General features: G+C 38.9%; 1 protein-coding gene across 1 annotated transcript in view; it reads right to left on the bottom strand.

The window, feature by feature from the left end:
- Positions 1–21479, bottom strand: part of GLS (glutaminase) — an 89581-nt gene that overhangs the window by 7149 nt on the left and 60953 nt on the right. The window contains exon 15 of the mRNA XM_070731954.1: positions 1697–1758. Coding sequence (XP_070588055.1) covers positions 1697–1758 — 62 coding nt within the window. The remainder of the gene's footprint in view (positions 1–1696; positions 1759–21479) is intronic.

Raw genomic sequence — 21479 nt, 5'->3', positions numbered from 1 at the left:
TGATAGGAGTGCCTGGGTAAATTTTGCATTTCTTCAGACAGATAGTGTAGCTGCATCAGTGTTTTGAAATGGTGTCTATAAGTGATGTATGTTGCAAGCAGCATGTCATCATTGAAGTTCTCACTGCGGAGAAAGAAACTGTTGGGAACATTCACAAATGTTTGTGTACAGTTTATGAAGAATCTGCAGTCAACAGAAGTACGATTAGTCACTGGGCACAGAGGGTGAGGCCATTAGAAGAACAGAACAGAAGAACAAAGGGTGAAGTCATTAGAACAAGGAGTGGTACCGACAGGGCATACACACCCTTGTGTCTCACTGGGGGAAAGCCATAGAACGGGACAGAGAATACATGGAAAAATAGGGAGTGTAGAAGAAACATCATTCTTTCTTGTGTATGAGTTTCATTATATTCAATAAATAGTTGTTGAAGAAAAAAAAATGTGGTGCATTACTTTTTGGGCGACCCTCATAGAAAGATCGTTTAAAAGCATTTACTCTATTTGGAACTCAGCAAAATCTGAGGGCCTTGGGCAGACTTAGTCCACAATAAGTTTTCAAGCATTCCAGAGCAACAAAGCAGTTTATTTTTATTTATTTCAATCACTGGGATAAGACAGAGGCAGCCTGAACACCTAAGGTGCTAAAATTAAGGTAGAACCACCACATCATTTTTACCACGGCCCATTTCCTTAGATTTTCCTCTAATCTGACTGTTCTGCTCCTCAAATGTCCCCTTCACATGCACTTGACATATATTTTGAACTGATTTCCCCGCTAGACAAGCAATCTATGGATAGCAGGTAGTAATACTTAAATTACCTTGGCAGGTTTGAGATAATATGTGGAAATTACTTTAGGAGACGGGGAAGAGCCATAACCAGAGTATGGGCAGACAAGAAGTATCTTAGCATGCAAAAGGAATGTGGGCATGGCAAACATCTCAGAAGAGACCCTCCCTAGTTTCTTGGGCTGTAAAAATGGGGGTGGGAATGGGAGAGAGAGATGTATTTTGAGACTCGGTGGATTCCGTTCATGTAACCTTGCTATGAAGTAAAATTGGTTCATCTGGTTGTGCTTTCTGTCTACATTAAAGCTGAGAGGATTCCTCCACAGCAAGGCAGATCAAATCCAGATAGTGCTTGAGTGGAAAAGCCCTAGGCAATTTGAGCAAGGTAGTATATTGGGAAGGAAATTAAAATGCCCCCAAAATGCAAACAACTTCTGAAGTGCTGCCAAGAAAATCAACAATGTGTGCGCGTTCGTGCCTGTGTGTGTAGTCAAGTTTGTGCCTGTGAGCAGTAGTCAAGCTTGACTTGTGGAGTCCTTCTGTTTTCACAGTGGAAGAAAACTTTGGGAGAGCAAGGGAGATACACGGGCATGTTAATAAAACATAACTCTCCTGGAACTGGGATAAAATAAAGTTTGTCCTATTTGTTCGGATCGATCGCTTTGATTAATCTTCTCCACAGGAAGAAAGGTTTCTCTACTTCAGTGAATCAGAATTTTGTGGGGTGTGGGGGAAAGGGGTTGCTTTAATTCTGGAGGAAAAGGTCCTTTTGATCCCATATTTACTTTGACAAGTGCACATGCATGTATGAATTGAGAAAGCCCAATATATACACACAGAATTATAGCAGACACACATTTCATTTAACTGCCTCAAGCAAACATTTCCTTCTAATATTTATTTTACCTTCTAAGGGCAGACACGTCTCCAGTATATGCAGCAAATAAAAGATTTATTACAGACTTCACCTGAAAGAAAGGAAAGAGAAAAAATATTTACAAAGTTATTGGCATGGGGGCGTAAGGTGTGCGTTGATATTGTCATCCCCCAAAAGTTTGTGGTTTACAAACATATCTGAAACTTGAAATTTCATGACTTTTTCTCATTTGAGGGGTCCTTTCTAAGGGTGGTGGGCATTAATTTTTTCACTTCAATTTTCATTTCATTGTGTTCAGAAATGTTCAAATTAGTATACTAGTGAAAAAAGTATTCAAAAAGACCATCCCAGTAGCTAGAACCAACCTTTTTTACTCCGGGTCACATATGACCCAGAGAACTCCAAGTGTTCAAAACATTTTTTTTTTCATTTCATTATGCTCAGAAATGTTCAAATTAGTATGCCAATGCCAAAGATGGTCAAAAAATTCTGATTTGGCAGGCTATTCTCTATAAATTGAAAAAAGTGCACACAGCCATGGGGGGAGGCCTTTTTCTGAGCAAATTAAACAAATAAACCTCAATTCTTTCATTTCAATTTTCATATCATTGTGTTCAGAAATGTTCAAATTAGTTTCCTAATACCAAAGATGGTCAAAAAAGTCAGATTTTGCAGTCTAATCTAGATGAAAATGAATAAAATTCCACAAAAACGGTGGGCGGGGTTTGATGAGCAAAATAAACAAATAAGCATTATATTTTCACTTCAATTTTCATTTCATTGTGTTCAGAAATTTTCAAATTAGTATACTAGTGAAAAAAGTATTCAAAAAGACCATTCCAGTAGCTAGAACCAACCTTTTTATACTCCGGGTCTAAAAGGACCCAGAGGGTAACAAGTGTATAGTAAATGGGAGGAGAATGCCAGGGTTAAAGAGACTTCCAGTGTTGGGGCAGGGATTTGAGGCAGGCTTTTATTGGGGAGGGGTTTTTGAAAGGAGATACAGTATAACCTGTCATGTCAGTGTGAGAAACACCTACAACCGTTCTATCAATCTGGTTGGGCCTTAAGGCCAATTTAGGATTATATATATTCTTTTTTTTGTACTATGATGTTTTTATATCCATATAAGCCGCTTTGAGTCACCATGGGCGAGTAGGCGGCAATGTAATATTTTCTAAAATGAATATTTAAATACTTATTTATTTAAATATTTAAATATGACTTTAGTAACTGAGTAGTTGATGCATGGAACTCACTGCCAGACTCTGTAGTATCATTACCTAACTCCCAAAACTTTTCCTTAGACTATCTATCCACTATTGACCTCTCCCGATTCCTAAGAGGTCAGTAAGGGGCATGCATAAGTGCACCAGCGTGCCTTCCGTTCCCTGTCCTAATGTTTCTCTCTTATTAGTATCATGTATATATGCATTGTTATATCTTTGTATACCACCAATACGCACTTGCCAAAACAAGTAAATAAACTTCAAAGCCACCCAATTGAGATATCCTTAAATTGCATTTAAAAGAGTGATACATTTCAAAAGACCTCCTTGCATATACATAAATTATATGTGTCCACCCTTTTGGCTTATCTGGGCCTCACTGAGTAAGAGGAATTGTCCTGGGCCACATATAAAATAAACACTTTCATTAATGTATATGCATCACATGATATTAAAAGTTCATGATCTTGTGGGATCACATTATTAGCTGTCCAGGGCCTCATGCAGTATCAGGTTGGAAATGCCTGATACAGAAGAACTTTGCCGTAATTCTATCTCATTAAATACCAACCATTTTATTATATTATATAATATAATAAATTATATTATATAATTATAATATAATTATAATTATATTTACTTAGTAGTCTTCCTTTGATCACTTTCTACCTTCCCATAAATATGAAAAAACAAAAGCCAAAAGATCATTCACACTTCAAATGCAAATTGTTTCTAGGACAGGATGTAAATAAACTTTAGGTCTAAAGTTGGTTTTTTTTATTATGACAACTCGGGTCCTGTCGACTAAACAATGTCATCTGGCGGGACCCAGGGGAAGAGCCTTCTTTGTGGCGGCCCCGACCCTCTGGAACCAGCTCCCCCCAGGGATCAGGACTGCCCCCACCCTCCTTGCCTTTCGTAAACTTCTTAAAACCCACCTGTCGTCAGGCATGGGGGAACTGAGACACCCCCCCCTTGCCTATGTAGCTGTATGTATGATACGTTTGCGTGTATGCGTTTTTATATATTGGGTTTTTTTAGGCTTTTTAATGTAAAATTGTTATTTTAAACTTTAATATTAGTTCTGTTACTGTATATTGTTTTTATCATTGCTGTGAGCTGCCCCGAGTCTGCGAAGAGGGGCGGCATACAAATCTAATAAATAATAATAATAATAATAATAATAATAATAATAATAATAATAATAACTGATCTACTGAACTTGGGCCATTTTGTGCTTCAAAACAATTTTATGGTCTAAATTATGACAATATTTTTCCTTTCACAAAATATTTTATGCAAGTAGAGCTCCCCACCCTCAGTTACTCCTGTTCCCAGATAACATCTAGCAATGGCCTGGGCATTAAAAAAAGAAAATCACATGCTGAATCACCAAATATCTATGAATGATCTTGTCAGAGTTCATTAACTTGTCTGAGAGCAGTTGAGACCTTTGCTCCAGGTGAGAGATTTAAAAAACCCATGAAGTATCAAGGTTAGAAAAATGGCCTGGTAGAACTTCTTTGCGAGGCAGGAAATATCTGGTTTATTTGTTTTTTAAAAAAATCTTACCTATCATTATTGTAAAAAATAACTCAAGGAAATGAACATACCTAATCCCCCTCCCTCAATTTTCCTCACAACAGCCCTATGAGGTGGATTGGGTTGGCAGAGTGACTGGCCCAAAGAAGGGGTGGGTTCTAACTTACCTCGCTGCCAATTCACTTCCTCCTGTGCTACGTGGCTGCGCCTTGTGGGTGCGTAGACACTTTGCCCAAGAGTGCTTGGCGCAACCACAATTTTTTTTAACAAACCCAAAAAGAAAAAATCCAAAACCAAGATCGTGACCATATGCACAGTGCTGAAAACTCAAATTCTGTGCATGCTGAGAAGAAAAAATAAATAAATAATTCAATTTTTTTTTAAAAAAGATGGTGGCACCCATGGATTAGCACCGAATGAACATGTTCCATGACATCATTGTGACATCACCAGCTTATCGCTACCGGTTCGAGCAAACTGGTCTGAACTGGGAGGAACCCACCTGTGGTCCAGTCATCAGGTGGGACTAGAATTCATGGTCTCCTAATTTCTCTCCTTTATTGTGAAGCCTTGTCTTTAATGTCAGATCATTCTCGGCTTCTCTTTGCACAAACAAAGGGATATATTTGTTTCATATCTCAATCATATTTTTCATATCTCAAGACCTACAATGGTCACCTAATATCAAAAAGGTCATCAAAAAAGCATAACAAAGAATGTTCTTTCTGCGCCAACTCAGGAAGCTCAAACTGCCCATGGAGCTGCTGATACAGTTCTACAGAGGAATCATTGAGTCTGTTATCTGCACCTCTATAACTGTCTGATTCGATTCTGCAACCCAACAGACACAGACTTCAGAGGATAATCAGAACTGCAGAAAAAACAATTACTGCCAACCTGCCTTCCATTGAGGACCTGTATACTGCACAAGTCTAAAAGAGGGCCATGAAAATATATACTGATCCTTCACATCCTGGACATAAATTGTTTCAACTCCTACCCTCAAAACAACACTATAGAGCACCGCACACAACAACTAGACACAAGAAGTTTCTTCTTGAACACCATCACTCTGCTAAACAAATAATTCCCTCAACATTGTCAAACTATTCACTAAGGCTACATTACTATTGGTCTTCTCATCATTCCTATCACCCATCTCTCCCCACTTATGACTGTATGACTGTAACATGTTGCTTGCATCCTTACGATTTATATTAATATTGATTGTTTTCTGATTGCTTATTTGTAGCCTATGACAATCATTAAGGGTTGTACTACCGCATGATTCTTGAAAAAAGTATATTTTATGTATCCTATGACAATCATTAAGTGTTGTACCTTACGATTGTTGATGAATGTATCGTCTTTTTATGCATATGCCCTTATATTGAGAGCATATGCACCAATGACAAATTCCTTGTGTCCAATCACACTTGGCCATTAAAGAATTCTATTCTATTCTATAGTTCCCTTCTCCGTATACAAAGAGACATGAAGCCATGTAGACTGAGTAGAGGAGTTTGAGAATGAAAAAGGTCAATTTTTCTGTGATTGAGCCCACCTTCATTATTATATATTTAAGAGTCTACTGTGGTTGTCAAAGAAACTCCAATAGTTTCCATGAAAATCATGATCATGCAGATAAGCAATATATATTATTAATATAAGCATATAATACTATTAATATGCTTAAATGTCTATGGAGATTCTCGTCCATTCAGGTCATGGTTGCCCTAAAGTTGCTTTTTCAACAGGCAACTGTTTTTTCTTTGAAGACATTTCACTTCTCATTCAAGTTTATTCATCTGAAGAAACATTTTTGATTAGAAGCCAAACGTCTTCAAAGAAAAATCAGAAAGTTCAGTCGCCTCTTGAAAAAGCACATTTGGGACATTTATTTGTCTATATCTACCCCACAATGTGGAGCCTGGAAGGAATTCTATCCCTAACTTCCTTCTGATTAGTTGGTTTTGGAGCCAGTCTTTTTTCTAATATTTCAACAAAAGGCTACATCCACTGCTGTCAAATTGCCAGTTGTTATGGTCTGCATTCAGTTCCTATCATAAACAATTTTTAGCTCCTAAACAGCTCAGTTCTTTGTCTCATACCTGATATACTAAAGAATTTGTAACCACGAATGAGATCCAAGGATGTGGGAAATTAGTCACTACTGGTGTCAGATGTATTTGTAAACATGATTCAAAATGTGACTTATTTATTTGCATGGGCGATAAAAGAGTCCTTGACTATTTTCCTTAGATACCCAAAGTCAATGAGAAATTAGTAGAGGCATATGAGATAACAATACATTCACAATTGTTTAGTGTTTCCCAGAAAGCGAGTTAATTAAAATAATCTTGGCCCAGTATTTCAACCTTTTCTAACCTTCTGGAATAGCAATCCAGTAGCTTCTTTACTTACATTGCTCAGAGAACAGAAGCTATAAAAAGTTGAAGTTTCTATGAAACACGAATCTTATAGAAATCATCTCATCTAGGATGTTTATAAAATAATGTTGAACAAACCCATAATGAAGAAATTCAAACCAGCCCACAATACAAAAGTGCTATAAAAATGTAAGCTATAAAAGGGGGCAGGTTTTGAATATTATTACTTGAAAAATCTGGATTAAATTTGTTCCAAAATTAATTAGTTCAACTGAAATGGTATTCAGAAATGCATTTACCTCTCAAAATTAGAATATGTACATCAGCAGAACAACCAAAATAATTGACTATTTAAAACAAAACAGGCTACTTAAATTTGCAAGGGAATAACAGAAAAAGGAGTTTAAAAACATGAAAAATAACATGTTAAACAAGAAACTAAGAGAGTTATTGAAGCAAGATATACAAAGCCAATCAGTCAGCAAGCTTTTTCAATATATCTTTTCTTAATATCATTATGATATAGCTACTGCATTTTTTAAAAAAAAATTAATGAAAGTTATAGTGATGGAGGTTATAATATAAGTGGCTATATAAATATTTTTAATAAGACAGAATTAAATACATAAGACAGACTACATTGATCCAAGAAAGCACTAGTTCTTCCTGTTACTTTTTTCCAAGAAGCTGTTCAGAAATTTTCAAATGAATACAGTGGTACCTTGGTACTCACTGTCAATTAGTTCCAGGAGTCATGATGAGTACTAAAAACTACAAGTACCAAACAAACCACATGATATTTTGTTCCAGCTGAAAAGGGTAGCAAGTCATGAGACAGTCCACACCGACAAGTTTTACTTTGTGTGTCAAGTATCAAAAAAATGACAAGTTCTGGGACAAAATGGTCACATCAAAATGAGTCCAGTAGCAAATCTCATGAGTTTTAAAGCAGTCGAATATCAAGGTATGACTGTAATTTCTAATGTTGTCAGCTAGCCTGAAGAACACAAACTTCCCTGATCAGTTCAAAACTGAATTATCCCTTTCTTTGCTCCAATCTGAAGCTCTACTTTGATAAAAAATAAATTCCTAGAATGGATTTGTCTTGCTTAAACCTGAATTACTTTTCTAACAATTTAATGTCTGCCATCTCAGCCATTTAACCTTTGCTTTGCTTCCTTGCCAACTCCTCTTTTGGCTCTTAGAAAATGTTCCAGTCCTTTAGATTTCAGATTAAACACAGAAACTAGATTTTCCATTTCATCACTCTGTCAAATGAAGGGAAGCAGAACAAATAAATGTCTGATTAGAGGAATTTATACTTGTCTCACAGACTGGCATAGTGTTCACTAGAAATTTCTTAATATAAAGGAATCCTCGTCCATGCCAAATATTTAATATAAATAAGAAAGTGTATTGTTCTTGAACGTTCATTCTCTAAAAATTTATAATTTGTCCCAATTAATTGAATTCATTGAGCAAACACATACTGTTGTTTTGGGCTGGGGCACTTTTGGAAATTCTGAAAGGATCTGGTGGTTGCGATTCCAAAATGGCTGCTGTGAACGGCTTTACCTCTTCACAAAACAACTGGGATGTAAGCGTAGTGAATCACACCACCACTTATCAGAAGGCAAAGTAGCTCCTCTGTAGCTCCTAAGCCACACAAGTGGGAGGAGGCTTTTGCAGGGAGGAGCAAACAATGAAGATGATGGCCCTGGCCATGCAGTCAAAGTTCTGTTTAACATTTGTCGCATGCACAATATATGTAAAAAAAAGAGGCAGTGTTTCAATTGTGGGGCTTCAGCTGCTTTCTTTGTTGATCCCTTCACAGATGCTTATGAGCCATGTCCTTGGGTTCCAGAAGAATTCTTGTAAATCAACACAGTGTGAAATGACTATTTTGTTTTACAGATTCCAATTTCCTTTTTTTAAAAAAGTATAAAAAGTCTCTTTTGGAAACTAAAGCTAAGCAGGACAAGAGAATTTGCTGTAGCCTGACTTTGCTTACCCCTTCTGCTGTATGTTGCATACCCTTAACTTTCTCTTTGGACTACAAACCCAGGTAGAACTAGGGCAGTGATGGCGAACTTATGGCACGGGTGCCACAGGTGGCACACAGAGCCATATCTGCTGGCACGCAAACTCAGCTCCAACGTGAATGTGTGTGCTGGCCAGCTGATTTTTGGCTTGCACAGAGGCTCTGGGAGGGCATTTTTGGCTTCCAGAGAGCCTCTGTGAGATGGGGAGGGTGTTTTTATTCTCCTCTGGCTCCAGGGAAGCCCTTGGAGCCTGGGGAGGGAGAAACAGGAGCTTACTGGGCCCACCAGAAGTTGGGAAACAGGCCATTTCCAGCCTCCAGAGGACCTCCGGAGAGCAGGGGAAGCTGTTTTTGTACCCCCTCGGCATTGAATTATGGGTGTGGGCATTCGCGCATGTGCGATAACACGCCCACACACTCTTTCGGCACCCGAGGGGAAAAAAGGTTCACCCTCACTGAACTAGGAAAACAGGGACTGGCTCTAACTAAAACGGTACCTTTTTTTAAAGGAATCACTTTCACAAAACCATCCTTGATTTCAGTGGCATACAAAGCCCACAGCCCCCAATTCAGAAGCTATCAAGTGATCTGATGAACTTTGCAGGGAGCAAGCAACCAAAAGTAGAAAATGCTTCAACAGCTGATGCCCTCTGAAGGACTTTGCACCTATTATTAACAGGAGATGCCTTCCATAATCCAGCTCAAAGTGGGATTAACTCAGATATGCAAAGAACAGAATCCTTTCTGAGATGAATGTGTTTCCTGTGGAGTTGAACCAAAGGGCCGGCTATGAATATTCCACATTTGTAATTAGGTCTCTCCATCCCATAGTGAATAAAGGCAATCCCCAAGAATTCCAGGATATTAATACCTACTTTGGGATGGTATTTCCCTCTTTAAAAACAAGAGGGAAAGAATTTATCTTCCAGTGGATTAAATTTCATCCATGCTTGAAATCAGAATGGCTAAACAAAAACTTGCTAGCCTAACATTCAGCTTCTTCATGCGTGGATTTGTTTGCAATGCTGCAAAGATTGGAAGAACAAAACAGGAAAACCTTTGCTGCCTGTTCATTGAAAACCAATGACTTCATTCCAAAGGCTTTTGGGGTCTATTTTTTCCCTCCATTGTTTGAATGGGCTGTCTAAAGCAGGGATTTGCGCACACTATCTCTTCATTTCTGGACTATTTAGTTGGGGAAGCTGAATGAATGCTAAATCAGGAAAGGCTCCCAAGCCCTTTCAAGTGGTCTGGTGGGATTCTGACATTCTGCTGGCCTGGGGACATCTATTCAGACTGTCAATAAGAGCTGTGAGTTGATTCACCGCTCAGCTTCCATACAAATGTGACAGATATCACTTTAAAATGCTATGTGCCTAGGGTGGGGTGGAACGACTTTTATTTCTCATTGTTGGCTGCACTATTCAGGAAGAAATATTTTGGAAACAAGACATTCAGAATTTACTGGAAATGTCTAGGTTTTTTTTTTAATAATTACCATGGTTGGAAATTACGTTTGTCTCACATTTATCTGTGCAGAATGAGAAAAAGTTATTTAGCTCCCTGTGGTTTTAAGAAAGTTTTGAAAAGAGAAAGCCAGTTGAAGAGATGCAATAAAATCAGTCGCAGTAGATTATAGAGCTATTTCTGGCCTTCAGTCCAATGAGATTAATGAAAAGTAGAGCAGAATTTCTGGGAGCCAAGAATATCTGACAGGAAGGTGAGATTGCAACACTTTTGATTTCTAAATCTCTTGAATGTCCTTCTAATTATTAAGGCCAAAAGATACCAGTAGTGACATTTCTCTTGCTCGTTCCAAACTTCTCTTGAGAACTGATGAATTACTGATGACGAAAGGATGATGATGGTATGTTTTAGAGGGACGGGTCCCTATTTATTCCTGTAAAGAACCTCCATCCTCCTGTGGGTCTGCCTCATCAGTTAAAATGAAAGCTGTTACTATTGCAGACTTCAGGAATCATATCAGAGGAATTAATAGCATAGAGTACTTGAGACTTCTGCACAGGTTACTCTTAAAACTTTGATCCAAGTGACTAGAGAAGTTCCTGTCTTGTCCATATATACAATGGAAGAAGGCAAAGAGGTGACAGGTGACATTTCTGGTGGCCGCTCTTCTTTGAAACCGCTTGTCCCCTAAGTCTGGCTTTTTCAGAGGGTCTTTGAAGTTTAAGCAGCTACGTAAAATATGGATTATTAATAGTGATACAGTGCTGTTCTGTTATTGTTAATGATACTCACTACATATACAGTGTTCCCTCGCTTTTCGCGGGGGATGTGTTCCGAGACCGCCCGCGAAAGTCGAATTTCCGTGAAGTAGAGATGCGGAAGTAAATACACTATTTTTGGCTATGAACAGTATCACAAGCCTTCCCTTAACACTTTAAACCCCTAAATTGCAATTTCCCATTCCCTTAGCAACCATTCAGATTATTACTCACCATGTTTATTTATTAAAGTTTATTAAAAAAAATATTTATTAAAGGCAGACGAAAGTTTGGCGATGACATATGATGTCATCGGGTGGGAAAAACCGTGGTATAGGGAAAAAACCCGCAAAGTATTTTTTAATTAATATTTTGAAAAACCGTGGTATAGACTTTTCGCGAAGTTCGAACCCGTGAAAATCGAGGGAACACTGTATTCAGAATAATCAAGGGGAAAAAATGTCAGATTGAATTTCAAGGGTATCAATAACCGTTGCCACTATTGATACAAAATGTTTGCACCCAAGAATAACTACAGTCATATTCACATGGGAACTGTGGAAAAAATATTAAAAATGATTTTAATATCCAACAAGGGATCATAGTCTCTCAATCAGGTGTCAATGTCCGCCAGTCTAGAAGATTTTCCCCCTCCCCCTTTTATTGATGGACATCTTATCAATTTTACCAAATTCAATTTCAGAAGGAATGGACACACTCTTTCAAAATCAAAAGAAGCTGAAGCAGATTGGTGCAGAAACTAAGTTCATCCCTGAATATCATTTTCTTAAGCTTTCCTAATGAATTTGTCTTGCGCAAAAAGCTCTTATATTTCACTCCACTTGCTCTCTACTTTGTCCGTCTATAACGGACCTGCACAACAGGTGAATAAAACATGTAAGGAAAAAAGAGGGACACAATGACAAATTAAAAATAATATGGGTCACAAAGAATGGAGAACTGATCATCTGTAGTGGTGGTATAGCAGCATGAGCTGGGAGTGCTGTGGTGAGGAGGAACTGGAGGAATTAGCAAATATTTCAAAGGAAAAGGATTTAGGGGTAGTGATTTCTGACAGTCTCAAAATGGGTGAACAGTGCAGTCAGGCAGTAGGGAAAGCAAGTAGGATGCTTGGCTGCATAGCTAGAGGTATAACAAGCAGGAAGAGGGAGATTATGATCCCGCTATATAGAATGCTGGTGAGACCACATTTGGAATACTGTGTTCAGTTCTGGAGACCTCACCTACAAAAAGATATTGACAAAATTGAACGGGTCCAAAGACGGGCTACAAGAATGGTGGAAGGTCTTAAGCATAAAACGTATCAGGAAAGACTTAATGAACTCAATCTGTATAGTCTGGAAGACAGAAGGAAAAGGGGGGACATGATCGAAATATTTAAATATGTTAAAGGGTTAAATAAGGTTCAGGAGGGAAGTGTTTTTAATAGGAAAGTGAACACAAGAACAAGGGGACACAATCTGAAGTTAGTTGGGGGAAAGATCAAAAGCAACGTGAGAAAATATTATTTTTCTGAAAGAGTAGTAGATCCTTGGAACAAACTTCCAGCAGACGTGGTAGATAAATCCACAGTAACTGAATTTAAACATGCCTGGGATAAACATATATCCATCCTAAGATAAAATACAGAAAATAGTATAAGGGCAGACTAGATGGACCATGAGGTCTTTTTCTGCCGTCAGACTTCTATGTTTCTATGTTTCTATACCCTTCTTGATAGTGCTGATGGCAGCAGTGGACTTATTTTTTAAAGAGCACTAATAAGCCACCCAAAGCTTCTTGGCAGACCATGGGCTGTTATTTGGACAGCCACGATCTAGAGCTTTGACTAGTGGAAGTCTAAGATCTCTATGGCTAGACCTTGCATCATGTTGCCTTGCAAATGGTAGATAGCAACTATTAAATAATTGGACTGCAGGGAATGCCTTTAGCTTCACATATTCTTCAATACATTACATTAATATAGTTTCACTTTTAGACTTTCTGAGTAAGAAATTGTTTTTTACAATCTAAAATACCCAGCCAAAGTGCATATTATACAAGCTGCCATAGTTGCTGTGTTTGTCTTCTGAGAAAACATTCCCTGGACACAAGGGAGTCCACTACTCAATGTGAATGGGTTCTTGTGTATTCTTGTGGTTTTATCTCCCAATATCACCATCTTTATTCTTGTCTCAATTATCCATGATGATGATGTTATCCATTCAATCATGTTTGACTCTTGGTGATTCTATGGACCAGAAATCTTCACATCTTCTGACCTTGCATTGCTTTAGCTATCCATGTTGCTTGTATTAATTCTTTTTAGCCCATAGAATTGAATATGTTTAGATAGCCATAGAAATAGCAATTAGAAATGAATATAAATAGCCTAAATGAACATAAAAAGCAAAAAGTACTGTAAACATTGTTGTATCGCCAATAATAACTGCAGATTTAAATAGCGTGTTAAAAAAGAGTACAATATTTATGTCATCTGTCTTCTAAATGTATTAGAAATACCAGTCACACTATTGTGGAGGTTTAGACAAATATTAAATATTTTCCAGTGAATTACCAGGTAGAAGTGCAGGCAGCACAGCTACAGATGAAACTGAAAAAATTAGAATATCGTGCAAAAGTTCATTGATTTCAGTAACACAACTTAAAAGGTGAAACGTAATTATATGAGAGACTCACTACATGCAAAGCAAGATAGTTCAAACCATGGTTTGTCATAATTGTGATGATTATGGCATACAACTCATGAAAACCCCAAACCCACAATCTCAGAAAATTAAAATATTGTGAAAAGGTGCAATATTCCAGGTTCAAAGTGTCCCACTTTAATCTGTTAATTAAGCCGTAACACCTGCAAAGGGTTCCTGAGCCTTTAAATGGTATCTCACCCTGGTTCAGTAGGAATCACAATCATGGGAAACACTCTGACCTGACAGTTGTGCAGAAAACCATCATTGACACCCTCCATAAGGTGCGAAAGCCTCAAAACGTAATTGCAAACGTGTTCTCAAAGTGCTGTATCAAAGTACATTAATAGAAAGTTATGTGGAGGGGGAAAGTGTGGAAGAAGAAGGTGCACAAGCCGCAGAGATGACCGCAGCCTGGAGAGGATTGTCAGGAAAAGGCCGTTCAAAAATGTTGGGGACTTTCACCAGGAGGGGACCTAGGCCACCACACACAGACAGATCCTGGGCATGGGCTTCAAATGTCATATTCCTTTTGTCAAGCTGCTCCTGAACAATAAAGGTCAGAAGCGTTTTACTTGGCCTAAAGAAAAACAGACCTGCTCTGTTGCTCTGTGATCCAAAGTTCTCTTTTCTGATGACAGCAACTTTTGTATCTCATTTGGAAACCAAGAACTTAAGAGTATGGAGAAAGAATGGAGAGGCACACACTGCAAGATGTTTGAAGTCCAGTGTGAAGTTTCCACAGTCTGTGTTGATTTGGGGAGCCATGCCATCTGCTGGGGTTGGTCCACTGCGCTTCATTAAGTCCAGGGTTAACGCAGCTGTCTACCAGGAGATTTGGGAGCACTTCATGCTTCCTTCCGCAGACGAGCTTTATGGGGAGGCTGACTTCCAGCAGGACTTGGCACCTGCCCACACTGCCAAAAGCACCAAAATTTGGTTCAATGACCACGATGTCCTCAATTGGCCAGAAAACACACATGAACCCCATAGAGAAGCTATGGGACATTGCAAAGAGAAAGATGAGAGATATGAGACATGCAGAAGAGTTGAAGGCTGCTATTGAAGCATCCTGGTCTTCCATAACACCTCAGCAGTGCCACAGGCTGATAGCTTCCATGCCACTCCACATTGAGGCAGTAATTGCTGCAAAGGGGGCCCAAACCAAGTACTGAGTACAAATGAATGCTTATACTTTTCATAGATCCAATTTTATTCTATGTACGATCCTTGTTTTATTGATTGCATGTAATATTCTAATTTTTTGAGATGATGGATTTGGGGTTTTCATGAGCTGTAATAATCAACACAATTATGACAAATCGTGGTTTGAACTATCTTGCTTTACATGTAATGAGTCACTCTGATATATTATGTTTCATCTATTAAGTTGCATTACTGAAATAAATGAACTTTTGCACCATATTCTAATTTTTCAAGTTTCACCTGTATAGTAAAGATGCCCTGGTTGATAAATGAAAGTAGAGGATTTTTTTTAAAGGATTTGCTACACTATTGTTTCCAAGCACCCTCTCTAACCTTACAAAAAGGTTGCAGGTTGAGAAAGCATTACCATGCATTTAGTTGAGATGCAATACAAAGATTTTTGAAGGTATATGCTATTAGAGCAGGGTTCCCATTTTTTTCACCTTATCAATTCCACTCCTGAAGTTTCAGATTGTTCATTGACTCCCAAACATTTATATAAAAGTATTATAGTATTAATAAATACTAGTTTAACTAATAACCAATAACAATGACAACAATAATTGACCCCTCGGATAGTGCCATTACCTTTTGTATTCCCAAAATTGACCATTTTGGGGGATCTCACATTATAATGTGCAGCACAAAGTATTTTTCTTTGTATTTTGCTTCCAGAGCCTTATGTCTGTGAGTTGGTATAAATTGTGATCTCACTGATTGACAAATCAGTTTGGATGCTACCAATGAATGGTTAATTCAAGGGCTAATCTCGCAACTCTTGAATAGTTGCACTGGATTCAGATTTGGTGAGGTAAGGGCAGAGCTATACTTTGGATTACCTGTCCTGTAGGGCTCTAATCTGATTTGTATCTTCTTACTAGTGAATTATTACAGATGTATTGGGTATCATAAACACTTCCTAAGAGAAGGCATACTTGAGGGAATTGTTAGATCTCTTCCATAGTAGGCACCTTGGCTATTTCTGAGCCAGGAAATGATAAATCAATGTCTAAACATCTAAACATTCATGGCTAGGTAAAGCAGTGGTGGGTTGCTCCCATTTTGGCCTGGTTCTGCGAACTGATCGCGGCAGCAACGGGGGGCCATGCCCATCTGCCCGGGACACTTCTGTGCATGCACACAAGCGCGCTCATGAACTGGTAGCATCCGGTTTTAGAACCCACTACTGATGTAAAGTGACAAGAGGGTTAGTCCTGTGAGCTATGGACAGTGTTGGAAAAGGCAGATTATCTTGATCCATTTCAAAACGACTTTACCTGTCAGGACTGAAGTATCCTTGGCTGACCTGCTGGGCTGTCTCAGTATCTACAGAGGTAGTAACTCTGATTTTCTCAACAGCTTTCAATGTCACTGACCATGCTATCCTTCCAGGTTACCTGACAGGTTTCAAAATAAGAGGTATGGCTTTGAATGGTTCGGTTTCTAACTTTCAGAGTGGAGTTTGCTTTAAGCAGGCACTAAGATGTTGTCCCTCAGAGCTTCATTTTGTCTCAAACCGTACTTATGTTTCTGCAAGAATATCACGGGATTAGACAGGGTGTTGTTAATATGGAGATGAGAATCCAATCCATTTCTTTGTCATATGCCTCCCTGAATACCTACTTATCTCAGTCAATAATGGACACCACAGTTCCAGAGAGATATATTTCTTTTCTTAAAACCAATTGCTATAAAATGGTCACTTGAAGAACTCAAACACTCCATTACAAATAATCTTAAAAGTGCTGTGCTGCCTATCAAACTATTTGTGATGAAATAAACCACAGATTACCTTTAAAATCAATATAAAGCTTGGGCCCAGGCCACTTCAATGCTTCTTTCCATAACACCTCCTCCTTCCTTGGAAATTATTGTTCTTTATGTATGTACGTGTTTTAGTCAAGTTGTTAGCTTACAAAGGATGTGACAACTGTGATACTTCTCTAGTAGGGGTGGGTTCTACTTACCTTCCCTACTAGTTCACATAGTGTTAGAAGTGCACATTTTGCACTTGTGAGCGCTTCGCACGCGCGCTCCTGTAACATCACACAAATGACCCTCTGCGCATGCGTAGAGGGTTCTTTGCAAGCCGATTACACGGAGCAATGATTGGAGAACCAGTTCAGGGACGTGGCCAGGTGGCCATTGCTGCCAGTTTTGTGAGTGGGGGAAATTTGCGCCACTGGTAATGGGAGAACTGGAGCAACCCACCACTGGTCTCTAGGACAGGGATTTTGGATGCAATTTAAAATCTTTAGTTCATTACCCAAGGTAAATGCAGGTAATTGTCACTTAACAATTGTTAAAATTTATAATGATGCTGAAAAACTGATTTTATGACTGGTCTTTACACTTATTGTCATTGCAGCTCCTGCAGTTACGTTATTGAGATTTGGGTGCTTTGCAACCAGTGGAAATTTACAAGTCTGAGAGTTTTCTGTGAGCACATGACTACCATTTGTGTTCTTCACAGCCAGTCAATGAAAAGGCTGGCAAGAAAATGGCAAATCATACTCATGTGATATCTTGCTCAATGAGCACCTTGCTTAGCAATGGAGTTACTTGTCACAAATGTGGTTGTTAAGCAAGGGATACCTGTTAATGCCTTCTCTCTTTTGCTAAATACAAATTTGTTACAGGTTCAAAGATGCTAAAGTCAATTCAATTTAACCAGTAGATTATCATAGTATAACCCCCACACCGTTAAGTAAGTAATCTAATATGAAGGACCATCAGAACAAGTGCGTGAGAATAAGAATGAGCTTTCCTTTTCAGATTCCTGAAATAGCTCTGTGTAATGTCCTTTCCTTAATCCCATTATTCACTTAAAGTTATCTGTTTCACATTTGACAGATGGTCACAAAGAGATAAACTGAAATATCTCTTTCTCAAAGGACGTCATTTTTTATCTATATTTTTTATCAACACTTATCTTCTTGAAGTCAATATAGGTAAAATCACCTTCCTAACAGATTAGAGGTCTAAGCATCTCTTTGTGTGTGTTTTTTTTGTTTACAACAATTAGTTTCTGCAAATCTGCCAGAAATACACAGTAAATTTGCATTTGATAATCCCCATCCTTGTGATGTTTAGGAAATGGTTAAAAACCTGGTTGTTCTCCCAGGCCTTGTCTTAGGGTAGTTACTGAGTGTGATGGGTCTTTTTCATTGTTTATTATATCTGTTGAACAGACCAGTGGACTATTTTTTTTTAATTGTAATTTTGAATATCCTTTTTATTTGCAACCCACCCAGAGTCTTCAAGACCTTAGGTGGCCTCTAAATCTGGAAATGAATAACAATAAAATCTGGAAATCAGTTTATATTTATCATCCCCCTTTAATTTCACTAGTGTGGTATTATTAGATGCGAGGCAAAGAAATACAAGATGCTTTCTGTCGCATAGGCACCAAAATCTTTTGTGCACTTCACCCAGGGCCATGATGGCGAATCAATGGGAGGTGTGCCGCAGGTGGCACGCAGAACCCTCTCCGTGGGTACATGAGCCGTTGCCCCAACTCAGCTTCACCCCGCATGCATGTATGCCTCCTGCCAGTCAGCTGGTTCTTGGGTCTCTGCCACACATGTGCAAGGGTGGGATGCATGTGGGCGACATAAGTCCATAAATTCAGTCCAATCAATTAGTCCTGCATATCTCAATAAGCTTACAAGGGTTGGCAAAATGCCTAGAAGCAGTCCGCAAGAAGAAAGCCAAAAAAGATAAGCTGAGCAGATGTTTTGAGAACACAGGGGTACATGAATGAATGAATGTTGATTCCTGCAGACTTTTTGCTGTTATCATCATCCCTTAAGTAGGCTAGGGGAGTGGCCAATCAGCCCCAAGCCTTACTCCCAAGGAAACCTCCTCCTGGGGAACCATTCCTGCCTTTTGGCAGCTCTGCGTACCAGTATATTAAGGAGGAGCCTCTTCTTCCTCATCACTGATATGAGGTGCTGGAGGTTCCGAAGGTCCTGGCTGAACCTCACTCTGGCACCGAGTCCTCGCCAGCTTCCTCACTGTCCAACTCAAGTGCCAGCTGCGCAGACCGCTGGTGCATCACCAAATCAACCTCTTCTTGGGAGGAATCTACTACCAGCTGCACGGGCTGACACAACACATGTGGGGTGGGACACACATTCTGTAATGGCTGAATTTGATTGGGGTGTAGGATTCTTTGTATCCTTAGGCATTCTGACATGCATTCAGCTTGACACAATTTGGAGCTAAACAGGAGATGGAGCCTTCAGTCAAAATAGAATTCCCAACTGATGTGTCAACCATATTCCAAAATCTGGCTGACCAGAGGAGGAAGAGAAGGAAATATGTTGCTGAGCAACCAGGTCCCATCCTGATTGGACAATGTGGCAGTTGTTTTGGAAACTTGAAAAACTGAAAATTAAATTGTGGTGAAAAAGCCCAGGAAATTTAGTACTGGCTTTTGAGCAATAATGCCAAGATGATGTATCTAAATAAATTTGTTCTTTGAGGAAAAGCAAGGCTTGGAGTTCGATTTGTAATGGGTGCATTACTTGGAGCCTGAGATGCACATTGCATTATGGATGTAGGCGCGCAAATGTGTTGTCACATGTGCGAGCGCTTTCAGCACATGATCAAACAAAGGTTAACCATCACTAACTTAACATATGTGAACAAATACTAAGATTATATGTATGTATCTTGTCTATCAGTTAGAGTCCCCATTCCCTCCCCTCCCACCTCTCCCCACTCCGGTCACACTGTTTGCTATTTGAGATTGCCTCTGGAGGTTTCCCTGTATTAGTTCATCTCTCAACTTAGAGGTGAGACTCCTTTTTTAGCTATGAATTTTTGTAACATATGCTTTATCAAGTTGAGGGTGCTAAAAATGTCAAGAACAGCTACAGTGTGGTTTTTAAAAATGGGTGGAACTTCAATTGCAGTATGGTGGCCACCATCTTGGTTTTTTGAGCATATTGTTTAACTTGCCTTTTAAAAAGGCATGAACAGACTTTTCGAAAATAAAGTCTTCATTTGTTCCCATTAGTTTTAATAAGTGTGATTTTTACTTTTTATTTCATTTTACTATATATTGCAGGGATACCAGTTGCCAGTGTTTTAATAAACTTAATAAATGATCATGAGTGTTTTATCTGTGAATATGCACAATTAACTATAGCTTATGCCATAGTTCAAATAACTTCATTCAAATTACTGTTATTGTGTTGCAGATAGTATTATGAATGCATAATTGTTCAAAGATTTTTCTTCTGCACACATGTGTACTTCCTCTGTGAACATCTTCAGGAAGAGCCTATCTCTTGAATGGGTCAGTGGGGTCTCTCCAGAGCACTCAACTGTTGATCAGTTCCACTGTCAGCTAAACATGTCAGCTGGCAGCTCAGGGGAGAGCCTTCTTTGTGATGTCCCAACTCTCTGGAATCAGGTATCTCCTACCCCCAACTTACTGGCCTTCAAAAAACTGTAAAGACCCGGATTTTCTGACAGGCTTGAGGCCATTGATCTTGGGGGGATGACTAGCAAGGTTGCCTCAAGAATGTATGGATGGCTGCAATTATTTTAAATTGAAATGTTTTTATACGAATTCATGTTCGTTTTTGTTGTGAGTCTCCTGAATCCCTAGAAAGTTGAGTGGCATAGAAATATAAATAAATAAATTCTTCTATGCCTAAAGAACGCTCTGAAGAATGACTTCATGTAAATATGACAGAATAGCTTGAAAATAACATATGTAAATGAACAATAGTAAAAGCACTATGTTTTTATACGGGTCTGCAGCATAAGAACAAATATCGCTTTCGTTGAAGGAAAATATGTAATTATTTTGTGGTACCAAATAGGACAATCTTTTTTTTCCATATTAATGGGAAGTGATGTAGTTGCTGATTATTAAATATACATTATTAAGCAAATCTATTACTTTACATATAGCGATGATGGCAACCCTTTTTTCCTCAGGTGCCAAAAGAGCATGTGCGCATGCTGTGACGCATGCACGAGTGCCCATACCGTAATCCAATGCCTGGGGAGGGCAAAAGCAGCTTCCACTGCCCCCTGGAGGCCCTCTGGAGGCAAGAAATGGCCTGTTTCCTAACTTCAGGTGGGCCCATTAGGCTCGTGTTTCACCCTCCCCAGGCTCCAAAAATGCCCTCCCCATCCTCTCCAGAGGCTCTCTGGAAGCCAAAAATACACTCTCAGAGCGCCAAAAATCAGCTGGCCAGCACACACATGAAACAGGAAAATAAAGAATGCATGGTAAAATGGGCTAAACCAGGTATGCCCAACCCATGCCCTGCATGTGGACCTGGATGATTAGTAATGCAGGACCGTAAGAAAATAAAAGATATACAAAAATTAAAAACCTCTGTTATTTATATACATTAACTCAGAGTTCTTCAAACTTAGTAACTTTAAAACTTGTGGTCTGCCACTGGCTGGAGAATTCAGGGAGTTGTAGTCCACAAGTCTTAAAGT

This window comes from Erythrolamprus reginae, chromosome 1, assembly GCF_031021105.1.
Source record: "Erythrolamprus reginae isolate rEryReg1 chromosome 1, rEryReg1.hap1, whole genome shotgun sequence".
Classification (NCBI taxonomy): domain Eukaryota; kingdom Metazoa; phylum Chordata; class Lepidosauria; order Squamata; family Dipsadidae; genus Erythrolamprus; species Erythrolamprus reginae.
This window is presented reverse-complemented; position numbering and strand designations above follow the sequence as displayed.